Source organism: Paralichthys olivaceus, chromosome 7, assembly GCF_024713975.1.
Source record: "Paralichthys olivaceus isolate ysfri-2021 chromosome 7, ASM2471397v2, whole genome shotgun sequence".
NCBI classification, from domain to species: domain Eukaryota; kingdom Metazoa; phylum Chordata; class Actinopteri; order Pleuronectiformes; family Paralichthyidae; genus Paralichthys; species Paralichthys olivaceus.
The window spans coordinates 16,689,449-16,708,813 of record NC_091099.1 but is presented as its reverse complement, the minus strand read 5'-3'; the positions used below and the strand labels follow the sequence as shown (position 1 = coordinate 16,708,813).

Here is a 19,365-nt window from a genome sequence, read left to right as displayed (position 1 = left end):
AGACTTACTTTTACCACTTCTCATTTTAGGATTGCAGGGGGTCTGGAGCCAATCCTCACTGACATTGGCATATCGCAGGGCTGACAGAGAGAAACAACTATTCACACATTCACATCTACGGGCAGTTTAGAGTCTCCAATAAACTGCTGCATGTCTGGGAGGAAGCCACAATACACAGAGACAACCCACATAGACACAAAAGGACACGCAAACTGTTTACAGAAAGGTCCCAGAAACCACGGCACCACCGGTATTCAACCAGAACTACAATATTTACATCTTAATGAAGTGTTTTTGTATTTTACACAATGAACTTGATGCAAGATGTCTTGATGCCTCAGTTTCAAAGTCCTTTGCTTTAAGTGCCTCACCACCCTGACTCATCCTGTGGTACAAGACTGGGAATCTCTGAGACGTATCTGTCCAACGCAGTTACAAGTGAATGAATATATTTGACTGTGCCAGAATTCTGGTTGTTTCACAGCTCACAGTTTTCCAGTTATCCCCTGACACCAGGCATTACCACTGGCACTCTGCTCCCTGACTCCCTGAAAACTCCAATGGACCAAAGAATACCCAATGAGCCGCTGAAAATCCAACTGGGAAACACACTGTCAAAAGGAAACATGGTCTTTCCCCCACCCACCTATTCCAGTCACAGTTCAAGTCACATTTAAAGAAGGAGCACGCTTCTCAGCTGGGTTTATCTAAAGCAGTTGGAGAAGTGCCATTTTGGTTATGCCTTTGCCGCAGGATGAAACTTAACCTCTGAGTTAACAAACACAAACCACAATCTCTGAGCATCAAACTTTGATACGAAGACAAGTGATTTGATCATTGTAGAATGAGCAGCACAGGCGGTGCAGTAATGTGCTAGTCCATCCAAGCTCCATGTGTAATGTTGAATCTCTAAAACACATGTTTGGACAGCTGATCTTTTATCCACCATCGACCCTCCCAATATGCACAGAATCACAGAAGCAAAAACTGACAGATACATACAAAAGTACACTCTGCTCCCAAATGAGTCCAACTAACCAACCGTGGAGAGAGAGAGGTGCAGTGATGCAGAGACAAGAGCCATATACAGGGCTTCATGTTCACTGCCTGGGAATTATCACATCAAACTTGTCTGCCCAATGGCTCTGACAGGCTCCAGGCCAAACCATTACAGCCTGGTGGACAGGAATGACTCTGCTGGACTATGACTAGGCAATAACTATTGTTGTGCACCAGTGATTCACGCCACACCAATAACATTCAGATTTACTCAGATAACCAGAGAGGAAGTTCCTGTCTAACTTGTTAAAACAGCCATAACAGAACCAGTGGACTTTTTCTTTCACTATCACTGACTTATACATAAATTCCTTTTTATTCTGTACTCGCCATTTCATCCACTGAGGCTTTGATATTTTTGAACTTTATTCCATACCATGAGTACCAGTGAAATAAGTCTCCCCAGACATTTTTTTGCATGACGTCCTGACAGCAGCTTATTTCACCAAGTAGCACTTACAGCAGACAGTGGAGATGCCACTGCTTCAATCTACCATGCTCTCATGGTAAACCCCAACAAGTCCTTCAGGCAACACTCACTGAACTCATACATCTACAATTGGTTGTTTAAATACAACAGTAACATTATCATTAATAACATTTTCATAAAAAAACATGTAGATCTTGATTTTCACCAACATACCAACTGATGGATAGTGGCCACAATTTTCTGAGAATACAGGGACCCTGGTCTGGAATATCAGGGCTTCAGATGAATATTCAAATGACAAAGGGCATTTACTTTATCAGGATCACTTCCACAAATCTTTCACACAAACATGCTGTTACACAATGCATTTAAATGAGAATACTAACATATTGATGTTTAGGAGGTTTAAAGCAGTGGTCACATATGTCATATTGTTTTAGTCTTGAGTTGCAGTTATGAGTGAGAAGAACTGAAGACATTATAAATAAAATGTCAGCAAAATTGTGGCAAATGCACCAGAGCTTGACGTTACAGCAAAATAACTTCCAATAGCTATTTACACAAATAAAATATACATTTAGTTCATTATATAGGAGCTATATGATTTATTTTGTATCTGGCTTCACATATTATTGCCCTGCTACAAATGCATAATTCAGTCAATGTAAGAATTTATTATGAAAACTAGGGGGCGAATGATAATTTCTACCTGATTGATAAAAAATATTAAGGGATCAACAAAATCATTAGGAGTCAAGACATAGTGGATGGTGACCGTGGTGGCACCCCCAACCCTATAGACTCCACCGGGCTTGGTAAAAAGGGATGCTTGGACACTGGGGGAAAAAAGATCAGTTTCCAAAAGTAAAAATGTATGAAAGTGTAAAAATGTATGAAAGTGTATACATTTTTTACCACCAAGTCTGTTACTCATATCTGGAAAAAGTGTAGAAGACACAATCCTGCTCTGCCATACTTCAGAAAGAGTCATGTGTAAGGCAGTTATGATCTGTTATACAGCATCCCCAGGAACACAATGCTTGTTACTATGGCAACAAGTTTGTGTACTACCTCAGAGTCCTGCTGGAAAAAGTCTGATTACTTTAAATATTTTGATGATCTGCTGATTTCCTGTTTACCTCCTAAACACCCACACTACAGAGGCTCAGGGAGCATTCATATTTGAGGTAGGCTGTTGTTTACATGATGTCTTTTTTACGTTTTCAGGTTAATGCTAAACATTTCAGTCCAACTGAAGTTGTATTTAGCTAATCCCTTCCTCAGTAAGAATGGTTTCCAGGTTGGGAAATAATAGTGTACAGGGTGTGAGGGACATTTATCTTATCTTATGTAATATCTATGATGTTTCATGTGTCACTGGTCAACTATTAGCTTTTTTAAACACAGTGCACCACTTTACAGGGATCTCTTGGTTCAGATACAGTTTCTGCAACTGCATGATAGGTTAATGAAGATCAGAGCAGGGTTGGTTGCTTTGTTTCGCTCACACAGAGGCGACAGATGCAGCAGATGAGGCGTCCAACTGCACGTTACGCAGGCAGCACTGGCTTATAGGCATATGAATGAACTATGACAGGTTGCTGAACAGAGGAATGAAATGTGTGGAGGGTGAGAGACACACACAAAGCCAGAGAAAGTCACAGACACTTTGTCTCACCGACTGAGAGGAATGACAAGAAGCAGAGAGGAACTGAAATGAGAACGTACCACAGACGTCGCAGTATTTGATAGAAGAGATGCAGCGGGTGTGGGGGAGAGATGGGTGGAGGGTGAGAGAAAGGGAGAAGCCCTGACTTCTCTTTTATTGTCTCTCATGCAGAGTTAGAAAGAAATTCAGGTAAATGCTGGGATGTTTCTCATGTTTGAGAATGCTATTCAGTATTCCCTGTTTATTTATAGAGTGCAAGTGATGCGCTGTGTCTAATGTCTCCAACATGACATTACAAACAAGAAAGGCACTTAGTAAAGCACATATCTCCACCAAGACCCAACTGCCCCCTTTTTAAATCCAAGAATGATGAATTATTCTATGAGAACAAGTTTTGTGGAAATCTGTATTGTTGTTTTTGTGTAACCTTGGAAAACATACAAATCAATAAACTAACCAACAAACATCAGGGAGTGAAAACACAACTTCCTTGGTGAAGGTGATTTTTAAGTATTGTGTCTTAAATTGACTTAAATTCAATATTTTTCCTTCTTCACTATCATGAAGAATATTAAGCCTTGCTGAAAAATTGTAAGATCATTATATGAAAAAGCACTAAAGGAAAGAATAACCTTCCAGGATCAGTGACAATGGATTGAAAGGTTATTATGGTGTGTGCAGGGCAAGATGAAGAAAGTCAAGCCCCCCTCCTCCAGGAGAGCTGAAATCCAGCATCTGTACGAAAGCTACGCCTCAGGCCAGAGCACTTTGCCTGCATGTGACCTCGTCAGGTTCCTCCACAAGGAGCAGATGGAGCTCACAGCAAACCAAGAGACGGCAGAGAGTCTGATTGAAAGATATGAGATTGAGGAAACGGGTGAGTGAAAGGAGAACAGTGTAACATGCCAGGCTGCATGCTGCTCATTACTATATGTGTAAAGAAAATGACTGTATAGTCTTGATGGACTATAAAGCTTTGTCACGTAATCACACCAATTTAGCTATAAAAGTTCAGATCTGAGCTCCAGTGGTGTCTGGCAGATAAAGTGGTTTGCTGTATGAGCCCAGAGGCAGGAGGCTGAAATGACAGAAGGAAAATGGAGGAATCAGGCATGTCAGTGGACCAGTACACCAGATGTTGTGTCAGGCCCAGTGCACTGTGGAATCATTTATACCACCACAAACAGAAAAACAGTGAAAACAACACAAAGCTCACAACAACTAGTCAATGCTGCAGCATAACCTCAATGTTGTCACTACATGGTACAATCTTTCAGTATGAGAGGTTATCAAGAAGCTTGTTTAAAGCTCATGTAGCACCAGTATAAATACATATACCATATACTGTATATTTCTTAAAGGTGCTATATTGATATTGGACGAGTACTTGAGAACTTTATTGTACTTCTTCAGTGACAGGAGAGAGCTCTTGAATCTACAATTAGTTTTAATGATATCGATTAAACCTTTGCTTTTCCTGCAATGACTTTTTTTAGGCTCAGTAATTTTTGGTCTTTAAGAGATGCAGGCACTTAATCTCAAGTTTTTGCAGTTTTGTACCTTTGAGTTTTTCATAAAAGAACTGTTTCAGTGATGTTGCTGATCTTTTGAGGTGATTATTTAGTTGGAAGAGTTTTACAGTACCTATGTCAGACTAAGGATACTTTTACTCTTTTGTTTTCTAATGTCTAATGTCTTGACTAAAAAAAATATTGAAAATGTGTCTTTCTTTACAGCTGAAATCATAACCATTATAATAAAGTAAAGTAGTTTAGATGAAAGACTCCTAATTGTCCATAAGTGTGAACATTAAGTGTGAATGGTTGACTCTGGATATCAGCCCTTTGTTAGCCCTGTGGCAACAATGTCAACTGTGTCACTACTGTGACTTTTCTTAGTCCCCCCAGCAGTTCAAGACTTTGGTTTAAATACTTGCAACACTGACATTCCCACCAACCCACTGTGTCTTGTGCTAATATGTTAGCTGGTTAACTTGCTGGATGGTGGCCGTTGTAAACACTTCCTGTTAAACATCTGCTAAACACTAGCATGTGCCTAAAACGTTGTTTTCCATTTGATTTGTTTTAATGTGGCAACACAGCAGTCTGCCTCTGTTTTTAATTTTTTTTTTTGCAGTGGGTAAAGGAATTGATGCGGATTCTGACTTTAGTGTTACTCTGCTCCTTCTCCAGCCAGAGAAAGCAGGTGCTTGACATTTGAGGGATTCCTCAGGTACATGGAGTCCAAAGACTGCTGCGTGTTCGACCAGACCCACGCATCCGTGTACCAAGACATGGATCAGCCTCTCACCAGCTACTTCATCTCCTCATCACACAACACCTACCTGACTGGAGACCAGCTCGTAGGAAAAAGCCACCTGGATGCTTATGTTTGGTAGGAGAGTGCAGCATGTACAGCACAGCCAGAGAAAATGACCCCCATTACATCGTCAGGAATGAACTTTTAAGCTCTTTTTAATCTGTGCGATGTATAAAATTGCACATGGATTAAATTTGCCAATCAGCCAACATCAGCTGTATCCAGGATAATACATCAATCTACTTTTTGATCTCAGTCAAAACAAATGATAAGGTCAATTTAAAAATGATACAGATCTAAAATGCTCCTCCACACACCGTGATCCTCTCTTTAAGGTCTCTCCTCCAGATAACTGTGTGTTATCTGGATAATCTCCTTTACCTCTCATGTCATTGACCCACTCATGTGCTGAGGCAGACATTGAAATTGCTGTGGTCCCTTTATGGGACAATGGAGGTGATTACAAAAGGGGCTGATGGCAGCAGAAGTGCTGCATTTATGGTCCCTGTGAAAGTGCTGAGCGACCTGACTGGCAGGCAGAGTGGAACGCTCTAACCCAGCGGCCTGGAGGCTCTGGTTTATGCAGATGATGAAAGAGTCACCTCGAGGGGATAGAGGGAAGAGGCAGGGGCCAGGTGATGGGTTTTTAACACCTTAAGCCCACAGGTGGAAGAGTGAAGAAAGTAAAATATCCAAATTAGTTTTGGAAAGAAAACTTGAATCACAAAAACCTTCTGAAATGTTGAATTGGCAAGTGAGAAATAAGGGGTAAGGATGCAATTAGATTACTTATTAGAGTAAAATGTGGGTCCTGGCGTCGTTTACTCTGCTACATTTCCCCCCCTTTGTTTTTATATGTAGAAATAAAAAATGCATACACAGGAAATGTATACTATTATTATTCACTGAAATAATGAACACTGCAAAAAAAAATTTAAACGTCCATTTTCCTGAAAGACCATATAATTCATACTACTGTAATGTCATAGACATGAACGCATATAGGTGATTAACCTAGCTTAGCATTAAGAATAGATACAGTTTGTCTCTCTAAAGTTGCTCTACTATTCTTGAAAATTTGACAAAGAAGCAGTTTTTGCAAAGGTTTTTTTTCCTGTATGTACCAACTGTACTGAAGTACGGCTCAGGCTGCGATTTTCTGTCATCACCTGACTGAGCCCAAGAGAAAATTCACCAAGTCCAACCTTAGCCTTATGGTTTCCCTGATTACCGGCATGTTCGGCGTAAGAATTCAGGTAAAAGGCAAAGCCAACGTGACCAAACCCATGTGTAATTCCAATAATTTTTTGTGGGAACCTAGCCCGACTTGTCCGGTCCGGATTGCTCCCAATGGGCTCTGGTCGGGTATCCACACTCTAAACTGTGTATTGTATGCATTAGCTGTAGATAGCTCACACCTGTGTTGTCAAGTCTCAGCGGAGTGACTACAATACAACAAGTCATTTTAACATTTCAGTGTTAGTGACATTTAGATTATGGCATATTGAACATTGGGGGTAGACAGGTGCCCCTGTTTCCAGTCTTTTGCTAAGCTTGGCTAGTTGTTTCCCACCTTCTGGCTCCAGACTGAACATTAAGACGTGAGTGGTTTGTTTTTTCTTCTGTAACTTTTCTCATGCATAGGGATTATTTTCATCACCTCTGCTGTGAAAGCAATCACTAACAGAAAGAATATCTTGTATATTCTATATTCTGTAATATATAAACCTGACCTGATAGAAATGGCACAACAAAAGCTGTTGTAACAAATAATTACATTTCAGCATTATTATGGATTATTCAGATACAATATTTTATGGATATTGTTGTGATACCTTGATTTAGTTAGAGAGAAAATTGCTCAGTTTGTTTCTCAGCGCTTCCCTTTTCATTTCTCACACAGTACATTAGAGGTACTTTTCATAGCCTTTCCACAGCTAAGTGTGTGTGCATGCATCTCTGTTTGTATTTATGTGTGTGTGTGTGGGTGTGTGTGTGTGTGTTTGTGTGTGTGTGTGTGACACAGTGCTCTGAGGAAAGGCTGTCGCTGTCTGGAGATTGACTGCTGGGATGGACCAGATATGGAGCCTGTCGTCTACCACGGCTACACACTGACCACAAAGATTCTCTTTAGGGATGTCATCAAAACTGTGGAGCAACATGCCTTCGAGGTAACGTCACACACTATGTTACACGGCATGTATTTCCTGGAGTGCTGCCACAAGCATTGACCTCAGTGTCCACCCTGATAGAGCTGCATTTGCTCTGATAGAAAAGCTTTTCTTCTCTGTGTCAAGGTTGATGCTAATTGTTAGAAATAAGGGATTGGATTTTTTTTTTTTATCAGGCATGATTATTTCTTGACAGGTGTCTGCCTGCCCGGTTATCCTGTCGTTGGAAAACCATTGCTCCAAGGAGCAGCAAGAGGTCATGGCCCAGTACCTCATCTCTATCCTTGGGGAGAAGCTGCTGAGAGCTCCCTTGGATCATCTGACCACTGGAGACCTCCCAAGCCCAAATGTAAGACTCAGAGGAAGCACTGGCTATCCGACTATAAAGCTAAATGTGTGTTTAATGTTCGAGCCGCTGCTGCATATAGAGGGATAATGGTGTTTGTATGCATGGATCCTCAACATCTGTCATGTAGCACAGGAAACATGGGAAACAAGACCTTTTCATCACCACAGAGGGCCTCATTAGTCTCTCTCTGAGGCTTCCTTTGCCTCTCTCCTCCTCTGGGACGTTAGGGTGGACGTCTGCGAGCCTCTTTAATCTGGCAGAGATTCACAAAATCTAATGTGAAGCGATTGATCCCAAAAAGTGTCCGTCATTTTGAACATGTTTAAGCACTTGAGCGGATTGTTCATTTCGATTAATCTGAAACAGGAGCATCTGTTGAACATGATGAGGATAAAAAGGTTTTTCGCTGAGAGGGTGTCTCACCAGTTTCTCTGACTTGTGCTACTTTTGTTGCAAGCGAGTTCTATTTTATCCTGAGTGTGCATACAATATCTCTTCCCCCTATATATTTATCTGTATGACTCAGGGAGGGTGGGCTTACGTAGGAGCCTCTATGCTATTGGTTTAATTTTTACTCTGAACCTGCAGCAATGCTGAGTTACTGTTCATGTCACAAGTGTCACATCCATGCAGCTTCACACAAATTGGTTACCACTCAGTTTTCATTACTTTATACTCCACCACGAGATTGCTGCCAAAATGACTCTTCTCTTTTCTCTCAGTCTATGAGATATATGATATTTTAAGTATTGCAGGATAGTAGATGAAATCAGGTTCTCCAAATCAAACTAAAATGAAAGCCAGTGAGAAGTAGTGAGTCTTTAGCATTGATTTAAATGTTGCTAGGGTCTGAGCGGTTCTAATGTGAAGAGGTAAACTGTTCCACAGATTAGGATCAGCCACTGCAAAGGCCCAGTCACCTCTATTTTTCATCCAAGATCTTGATACATCCAGAAGCATTAGTTTGGTCGACCTTGGTGCTTCTGAATGGAGAAGGTGCAACAGTTAAACTTAAGACAATGGTGCTACCTCCCATTTTAAGCTTACAAACAAACAAAAATAAGGCCATGTACTGTTGTAATGTGATGGAATTCTCTTCAAGAACCTGGTGTGAAATCCTAAATTACACCAGCATAAGCAAAGTCTCTATCCCAGCTCTACAGACTGTCATTTTGTGTAACGGCAATGAAAAATGAAAGTGTGCAGAGCCAAAAGAAGCTCTGAAGCTTGTAATTTCCATACTATATGGACTCTTACAGGTTGTTGATGTCGGCAGATCTGTAATTATTTTGCATATTTTGCCTGTGCATGCATTATGTGTGACTTCCTGTGGTGTGGATCACCATAGAGCTGCTTCCAAATGTGAGACCTCAATGTTTTTTTAATTTCAGCATATTGCTGCTCATCTGCGTAGAGAGACCTATAGATTACCAAAAGATTTGGAGCTGCGGTGGTGAAACGCAGCAGCAGATGTGTGGTTCAGTGATTCGATACACCTGCTGCTTTCTCCTTCTTTATAATGGGATGCCTGGCTGTGTGATGTGAATGTATCTAAAGGACTTTGTGTCAAACCATAGAGGGGTAGTTTCTTGTTTTTTCCCCTCCATCTTTATCCAGGAGTGTGGTCTTTCAGTTTGAGAGCAGGACTTATCGATTTCCCGTTTAGATTTTGTAATGCTCTCACTGAAAGCCAAGGACTCGCACTCAAATAGCCCCTGCTTGTGCTTTGATAATATTTATCAACACTACACCTGGCATTCTATTGGCTGGGGAATTTTGACAGACTTGTAAATTCAAGTGTAAAAGAAAATATCTATTATGAATATCTGAAAGTGCAAGAGCAGATGTGCACGCGTACACAGGAGCAGCATGACATCAAGGAAAAGAGCTGACGCTGGGGCACAGGAAGTCCAAGCGGCAAAGTTTGAGCACAAGCAAAGTAAATCTAAGCCCCTGCTTGTTCTTAAATTTACCAGGTGTAGTGTTAACAAAATTTAAGCACAAGCATGGAAACCTGAGAGCAGGTGCAAGTTTTTTATGGAAAGCATTACACAATGTGAATGATACATCAATAATTCTTGCTCTCAGACTAAAATACCATGCTCTCCAATAAAGATTAACAACAAACGGGCAAAAGGAGCATTTTGAAATTTGTGTTTTATGTTTGAGGATGTGGGAACAGGGACAGTGATATGTGTTTTTATAAGTTGGATGTGAATGCGTGTGCCAAGATAAGTTAATCATTTATTTATTTCGAGGTGAATTCATACCACAGTATATGTGTGTTTGTGGGAATGCCAGGACCTGAAGTATAAGATCCTCATCAAGAATAAAAAGCTCAAGAATAAGGCAGAAGGTGCATCAGGGACAGAGATAGAGGAGAGCGTAGATGAAGGTGAGGATGGTGATGAGGAGGATGAAGAAGACGAGGATTTTCAAACCACGTCAAAGTTCTGGTCTGCGAGAAAGGCAGGGCCAAAGAAGAAAGTAAGTCAGGGCAAGAACAGGTTTAGACGCAGAGAGATTTTGAATGAAAGGTTCATATTTTAAAATATTTAAATGTAAACTCTCGTTGTTGTTTGATGAATGTTATCTTTGGTTTGTCTTCCTCTCTATCCTCAATTGATTCGAAGAAGGTGGTGGTGGCCAAAGTTTTATCTGACTTGGTCATTTACACAACGTCTGTCAAGTTCGTCAGCTTCAGTTACTCTAAGGACAATCAGAGCTGCTACGAGAACACGTCTCTGGCAGAGAAGAAAGCATGCAAGCTCGCCAGATCCTCAGGTAAACTGTCACTTATTGATTTGAAATCATGAAATGGAGCTAAGTATTAGAAAATATCATTTCGATGAGCCCAGTGGATTCACATGATTTATTATCACATTGAGCTCAAAGTCCCTCTTTTGACAAGAAATCCAATTACACCCAAGGCCATAAAACTCCATAATAGTAAATGCATATTTAACATGACATATACGACATAGGGGAGTACAATTCAGGGAATGAAGCAGAAATATTCCCACTGTTGGGGAAGTAAAAAGAGCCCACAGAGGTCTGGATCAACTGATATTCAGTTAAACTGTCATCACTCTGCTGTGCAGCAGTATATTGGAGAAGCACGGTGATGTAGAGAGATGAAATCTGTTTCCGCTGAGGAGAAATTACACTTTTCAGTCACTGAGAGACATTATGAGCCTGTTAGCCTGGTTGTCAGGGACAATGAACAGCCTCAGCTACTGTGAAGCTGTAAAAAAAAAACCTGAAGTCTCTTGTCGTTGTCAAAGCCCACAGAGGAACGATCACATACAGGCAGTGGTGTGTGCAAGTTTTTTTCCATGTCTATCCAGAATGAAGATAGTTATTCAGGAGTGGAAACCTGATCCGTTTAACACTTGATCACTAAAATGATTTCATTTACAGTATCCTGTTTCAGTTGATGAAACATGTGCATGATATTTTTCATCAAGTTCTATGAATTATTCCCTGGGAAATCAATAAAATGTTGAAAAACACCCATCCCCATCCAGATCTTCACCACCTTTAATAGGTTCCTCCCTGACCTAAATGACATCCTCAAACTAGTTTTAGTTTGATCTTGCTTACAAACCAACAAACAAATGGACAGGGGTGAAAACAGAATTTCCTTGGCCGAGCTAGATATACACTTGTTTTCACTGGATCACAGCGTTACATAGTTCAGAATGAACTCATGAACCCTCATTAACACGTATGTGTGAGAGGAGACGTCTGACCTTTTTGAACTTTGCGTTTTCGACTCTCTCAGGTGCAGATTTTGTTCAGCACAACCAGAAGTTCCTCTGCAGGATTTACCCAGCAGCCTCCAGGACGTCTTCGTCCAACTACAACCCACAGGAGTTTTGGAACGTCGGCTCTCAGCTGGGTGAGTCGGAGAGCGAGAGAGTAGAGGCCACTTTATTAAAGGGCAAAACCACACAACACACATGACTGTGTGTACAATAAGTATTGTTAAATCTCATACACGTGGCCACATGCATTAACATAGGATTTATAATTTGGCAAAAATACAGATTTTAACTTTTGCTGAACCTTTACAGATTTCTGTAAGTAGAAAGTTAATGCAATGTTTTATACGTAGAGTGAATGTAGAATTATTTTATTTACAGTTATGAAAGATGGTAGGAGTCATGGAAATGGAAATTATAAATCACTTAATACAATTAAATTAATTGGACCTATATTATACTATATATATAATTAATTGGACCCATTAGTAAATGTCTACAAAAAATAAAACATGGATTAATTATACATAAATTAACCCTAATAAATAAAACAAAACTGCTAAAAATATTAGGTATTTAAGTTATATATATATATGCATCATTCACCCACAAGCTCGAACTCTCCACCCCCCGGTCAGTGTCCCTGTCAGTCACTCTGCCTCTTCATCCATCAGCATCAATCAACCGCTGACGCTGATGTAGAGCCCTGCTGATCGATAAGCAGACTGCCTGTGCAGTTCACTTCCTCTCACATGAGTAGAACATGGGATCCTGTGGAAATGCATGGGAGATATATGTATTGGAATGTGTTCGTTCAGACAAAATGTAATATTTGCATTATTTATGTTATTCCAGGCGAACCGTAATTCAACAGCACAGCTCTGCAGCACACATGGCAACACTAGAGCGTTGGCACTGCAGAGAAACCCCACTCCACATGCTCTCACTGCAGTTACTGACTTTGAACACTCCCTGATGCAATAAACGCCATTGTTGTGTAAACATTTGGAGTCTTTGTATAATTTAGCTTCCTCCTGCAGAATGAGCTTCAGAAAAAAGGAGAATACTCAGATAGATCATCTCATGCAGCTCATTTTATTTTAACAAGCTTTGTTCTTAAGTTTGTTTTGTTGCCTCTGCTCCGTGGCTCCTCATTATCATTGTTCCAACACTGTCCCATGTTGTTTTGCAGTGGCTCTCAATTTCCAGTCTCTGGGCTTGCCTATGGACCTTAATGACGGCCGTTTCCAGGACAACGGAGGCTGCGGGTACACCCTGAAGCCGGCGGTGCTCATGTCCAGTCAGAGGAGCTTTGATCCCAGCTGTAGCCAGCACAGACTCAAAGCCACTCACTTGCTACTCAAGGTACAGATCATTGAATGCTGCATAATCTACTCAGGGTGGATTTTTGGATTTAAGGTGTAATGTTAGAGGGCTCTGTGTGCATGTGCGCTTTACGTGCATATAAATGTCTGTGCCGCACAATCTAGGCCATTGTGTAGTAAAGCTCATTTTACTCCTTGCCCCCAGATAAATGCTTTCCTGCCGGATGCTGTGAACCAACAATGATGTAAAACTCCCTGAGAGTGTCTGCATTTAATGAGATTATCTCCGTCAGAAAGTAAAGGGAGAGGAGAGAGACGGGCGATCAGACGCAGGTTCCAATTAAGAAATGCCCCTTTTCAATTATTCTAAAAGTCTTGAAAGAGAGTAATAGCAGCTTTGTTTTACACATGGCAAAGAGTGAAGACAGTCACAAGTTACATCGAGTTACAGCTTTTCAGTCAACCTGTGACGATTGCAGTCACACATATGATAAGGTCCTTATCATAAGGACAGAAGATAATGTGATAAGATATATGAGATACACATCTTTTATAGATAATATATATAATATATATAAGATATACAGGACATTGTACAGTAAAGACATGTGGAACTGCCTGTGATCACATGGGACTCACAGCAGACGAGGGAACATTGTAGTTTCATGATCATCAACAATTTGGGACTCATAGTGAAAATACTTCTTAAACTGAATCACTCTGCTTTGGGATCTGTCTCCACCATATTACAACACATGGGACCACATTTAAATTTACTACGTCCTGTTTTTTATTTGGATCATCCTCATATATATCAGTCCCCTCAACAAGATCGAGATTCATACATCATTAGGGGGGCAGCTGTTGTTAGGGGGTAGAGCGGTCAGATACTTATCCTTACAAATTTACTGTTCTCTGAGAAATCAATGAAAATGTTGAAAATGTCTGTGTTAAAAAAAGTGAAAAAAAAAAACCCTGATCTGGAGCCACACCCTCTTATGTCATGCTCCACCCCTCTGCAAAACTTCATGGAAATCGGTTGCGTAGTAGATAGATCCATTTTTCAATGACTTATTCGCATAAAAACTTTTGACTACTTGTTCTTAAACATGATTTTAGTTCGGCTGATGTTTTAGTCTAAAAGCAAATGATCATAAGTGCATTTAAACTTGACTGGTACAAGAGCAGGATGTCATCAAAGTTGCATTGAGTCTCTCTTAAACAGCTAAAAGCAAAGTTCAGAGTGCTCCAGTAGAGTGCTTCATGTTGTTTTGTTCTTTTAGTCAAGGTATAGACTGGAGTGAGTTCCCAGATTTACAGCATTGTTGTTCATGGAAAGGTTTGGTCAAACAATGTTTGGATTCTGTTACCTCCAGCAGGGAGGTTGTTTTCACCCCTGTCTGTGATGGAAGGATGGGACATGGGTCAAGACAGAACCAGTTACATTTTGGTGTGGACCAGGACAAAGGGACAGATGCAGGAATTTTTCATCACTGCTTTTGACATTGGGATATAGAATGTTTATGTTAACATTTTCACAATTTTACCCAGAGAATACTTAATGGATCTTCATGAAACCGATATGTACAAGTGTGTATGATTGATTTTTTTTTTTTTTTTTAATTTCAGTTGATTGAGTCTAAGGGAATTGTTGGGCCTTGGTGAAATTGTCGTTACCTCCTTTGGGTTTGGGTGGTGTTATAAAATAGATGCAGATCACAAAACCTGAACAATTATAACCTAGATTATTTGCATTGCTAGTCGGTAATGAGAAACAGCTTTTTGTCATCTTGGTAAACTGACTTATAAACGGTTTTCTTATGTATCACCTGGATCCAGTGATGCATCATGGGTTATTTGTTCTTTCCACTTGTACATGTTGCTTTCAAAAGTTCTCTATAAGTATTGGCTCTACTGTACCTGTGATGGTGAATACTTTATGATGATGATGATGTGTAGTTAAATATAAGCACATGAGACATGGCCACACACACACACACACACACACACACACATCTTCCCAACACAGTGCGTGACATATGTGCTGAGCTCAATTCTTGACTGCCCTAGGGGAAAAAAAACCCTCTTATTTATTCACATCATCACTATGTATTATTCGATCACTTCAGGGAAAATCCTGCCATCTTGCATCAGCACTAGACTCAGTAGTAATCAGTGTCATGAGCAGCATTCAATAGGTAGGGTCACATTTTCAATATTTAAAAATCAAATTATTCATCAGCTCTGGAAAACAATATTTCCCCTTGAGCTTTAGTGAGATTATTTAGCATCAAACTGTTTACTATAAGCAATTGTCTTTTTTTAGATCCTGATTTCAAACAGCTATGTGTGTATACACTCTGTAGTGTGGACCGCTGAACGTTTGTGGCATGACTTCAGGGGAGGGACTGTAATTTTGGGCCGGACACTGTAAAGCTCCATCAGAGCCAAGTGGGGCGTATCGTGATAAGTACCAGCAGGTTTGTGTTTGATCATGGGCTGGGGTAGGGAAGGCTCAGTGTGAGAGGACTGCAGATCATCCTGCCCCTCTCCACACTTAATTACAGCTTCCCCTCTATTCTTCTTTACTCTTACCGCCTCTCCTGTTCTACCTTCTGTTGTTTATCCCTGGATAATCTTTGATTCTTACAGGCCCCTCATGTGACTCTCCATATCGTCTGTGTGTGTATTTACCTGCAGGTGATCAGTGGGTCCAACCTTCCTATCCCCCGGAGCGGCAAAGCTCTGGACCCCTTCGTCAGAGTGGAGATTAATGGGATTGCATCTGACTCCTGCAGAAAAAACACACACACTGTCAAACACAATTGTAAGTACTGAATTGCAAACAGCAGAGTTTTTATACATTTTGTTAGGGCATCTCTAGAAACAGTTTGACTGGCATCATGGGATTTTTCTATGGCAGCAGTATTATTCAATTTCTGTAAGTTCCTCTTTTTCTTCCTGTTAAAACTCTTTGCTGATAAGCTGTGGATGGGCTTCAGAGGAGAAATGTGCTGATGAAATTCTTCAAACTGTAGAAGTGCTTTTCCTTTGAAGGGAACTCTGTCACACACTACTGTCACTAAGACTGGAAACATGGAGTCGACAGTCACTGCACCAGTTGAATCCTTACGCATACAAAGATTTTTTGGAATTATCTCATCACCATTTCACCAACGTTGATAATGACTGGGACTAGTTCATTGGTTTATGATGATAACTATGAAAATGACTGTTTAGGTCTTAAATTTACAGCCTGTAACTATAATCAGACTTTCAAGTGCAGAAGTTAATTCCTCAGCTGTCGAGGGTTTTTAAGGACCTCTCACATTTTAGGTGGATCAGCCTTAAACACAGTCTGTCTCCTTTAATTTGGTGCCTGCATTTTCACAAATGTACTTAAGACCCAAACATAACATTAAGAGATACATTGTTGTGTGGCTGCCGCTGAAAACAGACAAAGATGGAGAGAAAAAAAGAGGAGATAATAAAACGTCCTAGAGGCTGCAGAGCACCAGTGCATGGGTATAAATCATAAAATCATTTCACACTATGAAAGAGATGAGGTAACTTGTGAATACAAATGAATGTAGATTTAAAAGAAAACAGAAGAACTTGCACAAATTGCTTTGAATCAGAAATGAGTTGTGAATCACAACAGACTCATTAATTATCTACGTGTTCACTCCGCCTCTGTCACTGCACAACTGAACCCGTGTATCACTCGTCACGCATTATTATGTCATCAGGATCATATTGTGGTCAACATGGTATCATGATAAACATTACACCTACTAAACAAATCCATATTTGCAGTGGTGGGATGTAACCAAGGACATTTACTTCATTATTCATTTCTTTTTACTTAAGTAGATTTATGTTCAGGTACTGTTCCCTTTAACTTTTTTACACTGTGTTACACTTAAAATGAAGAGGAAGAGGCCATTGCTGAGATTCAGACATTTATTAATATGAATCTCCAGTAGCATCATCTACAGCATTATTTATTATTATCTGCCTGTTTTATTGTTGTATTCAAAAAAAATATATACAGTAGGCACAGTTAATGATGTAGTAGACCATAAAGTTCAATCCATGCATCCATTATCTATACCACTTATCATTTTGATAGTGGTGGGGCTGGAGCCAATCTGACATTGACAATTTTCTGTGGGTTAGGGTTAGGTCACAATAAATTTCATATACAAATACATGAGATCCATTATCAATATAAAACCTTTATTAGAGAAACTAAACCCATCAATTGTTATTGGTTGTAATAATCTGGTGAATTGTGGTTACCATTACAGCTCTGACTCCTCACTGGGACACCGACATGATCTTCAACATCAGCGTCCCCGAGCTCTGCCTCGTCCGCTTCTGTGTGCGAGATCACACCGGCTTCCTCAGTAGTGACTTTGTGGGCCAGTACACTCTGCCCTTCAGCAGCCTGAAGAAAGGTGAGTCACAGAGACACGGAGAGTGACAGCGGGTGAGGGTGCGGGGGAGGGGAGTCAAAAGAGAAGAGCTAAATTACATCAGGTGACATTGTGTGGCCATCATTGTATTTCCCTTCAGTCACCCTGTCAGCGTTACTGAAGGTTGGTCTCTGCTCTGTGCTTCAGTTTGTCTTCAAATGCTCCTGTGTGTGTGTTTGCATGTATATATAAGATGCGCAAGTATTAACATATACACACATTTCTTTTCACCTCCAGGCTATCGCTGGGTACCTCTCCTGTCCCGAGACGGATGCAGTCTGGATCCAGCCTCCCTCTTTGTCTTTGTCTGGTATTCCTAAAAACAGACTCCCTCTCTTACACACACTCACACACACACAAGCACACACACAAGAAGCGTGGCTGATGCAGCAACAACAAACAAAAATATATAAATAAATCAAAAAAAGCTCAGTTTTCCTCAGATATAAATACCAGTTTTATTGTGAGAAAACACGTGTGTATTTTTCTACAGCATGCACAGTGAGCTGCAGAGGAAAACATCACCAGGTTCCGACAGGGCTTAAAAGACAGGAACAAAATACATTACATTAGATTTCTATTGTGGAATTAATAATAGATGCAGACTAAGTGCAGTTATTGCACATGTGATGATCTTATACCCAACCACGAGATAGTGATGCTTTCAGGTTCCAAAGCAATACATTTTATATTAAAGGTGGGGTAAGTGATATTAATTCAATACACTATTTGTCAAATTCTGCTAATATTCCCTCACACCTCCACTAGCTGTACATTCTGTGTATGTGCTGGAAAAAAAAAAGTTTTAAATAAATAGCCCTGACTCTATATTTGGAAAAGAAAGAGAGCTGGTATTAACATGTAGTTTCTGTGATAGTGCAGGTGTGAACGCACTCAGATCTGAAACTGATCCAATCACACCAGACCGCATTCGGAGGTGGTCTGGGTCCACATTTTTTTCAGCTGTGTGAACACAAATCCGTCCATTACAAATCTTTTTCCCTTCTCATTGACTTATTTGTAACCAAATATCAATAGTGATCACCACATAATAATCAATACTTTCCTTGAATTGGTAAACATCTTTATTTACAACGCAACTGCACAAGATTCATTCAGCGCTTCTCTCTAGTGCAGACAGACAAACACACACATAGACACACACAGACACACATCGGACACACTTGTGTACTGGGTAAAAACAACATAACCTGGTCTTCGTGAACAGAAATGATGTACGTGCTTATTTGCATATAGGGTGGAGAAGTGAGATCTGATCACGAGATGCATGTGGGGCCACTTGTTTACATCAGGTGTGTACGATGATGCGTTTGTGATTCGGGCCGTGACAACATTTGGGTTCACAACCTGTGATTATTCACCTGTTCTCTGCCTGAAAAGAGGAGAGGAGCACTACAGGCTGAACTAACTATGGTTGATGTGTTGTACCTGTTGCGGAAATGCCGGAGAAGCCAGCCTCATTTTGTGTGGGTCCATTAGACCGCCAGGAGGCCCACAGCTCTGGAAATGTCACAGTATTCTCCAGGAGCTGTGTCTGGATGACCAGACAGAACTGTGGGTGGTTTGATCACCCGCTAGCTCGGGTTGTTGCCAGGACCTGACTCTGGTGAGTTTCATTCTCAGTGCTGAACGGCATTCCTGACATCACGTCATGCAAATGCTTTGCTCTAGTTCAAATATGTCAACTCGGGTGATAGATGACAAAATAGACACGAAATCTGCATTTATCGTGTTGTGCATTGACCTTGTTTGGGGCGGAAGATGCAAAATTTGCGTCTAT

At 40.5% G+C, this 19,365-nt stretch overlaps 1 protein-coding gene across 2 annotated transcripts; it reads left to right on the top strand.

Moving 5' to 3' along the window:
- The first annotated feature begins 2,516 nt into the window (after positions 1 to 2,516).
- LOC109624087 (1-phosphatidylinositol 4,5-bisphosphate phosphodiesterase zeta-1-like) lies at positions 2,517 to 18,019 on the top strand. 2 transcript variants are annotated; one of them, XM_069528689.1, is made up of 12 exons: positions 2,517 to 2,676; positions 3,840 to 4,035; positions 5,351 to 5,552; positions 7,504 to 7,648; positions 7,845 to 7,997; positions 10,299 to 10,484; positions 10,631 to 10,781; positions 11,782 to 11,819; positions 13,028 to 13,126; positions 15,787 to 15,913; positions 17,397 to 17,546; positions 17,802 to 18,019. In XM_069528689.1, the coding sequence occupies exons 2-12, from the start codon at positions 3,846 to 3,848 to the stop codon at positions 17,882 to 17,884; spliced, it is 1,524 nt and encodes a 507-aa protein (XP_069384790.1). In that variant the 5' UTR covers positions 2,517 to 2,676; positions 3,840 to 3,845; the 3' UTR covers positions 17,885 to 18,019. The 2 variants fall into 2 exon arrangements, with proteins under 2 accessions (XP_069384790.1, XP_069384789.1); XM_069528688.1 differs by having other exon boundaries at positions 2,518 to 2,676; positions 11,782 to 11,898; positions 12,954 to 13,126.
- Positions 18,020 to 19,365: the final 1,346 nt, after the last annotated feature.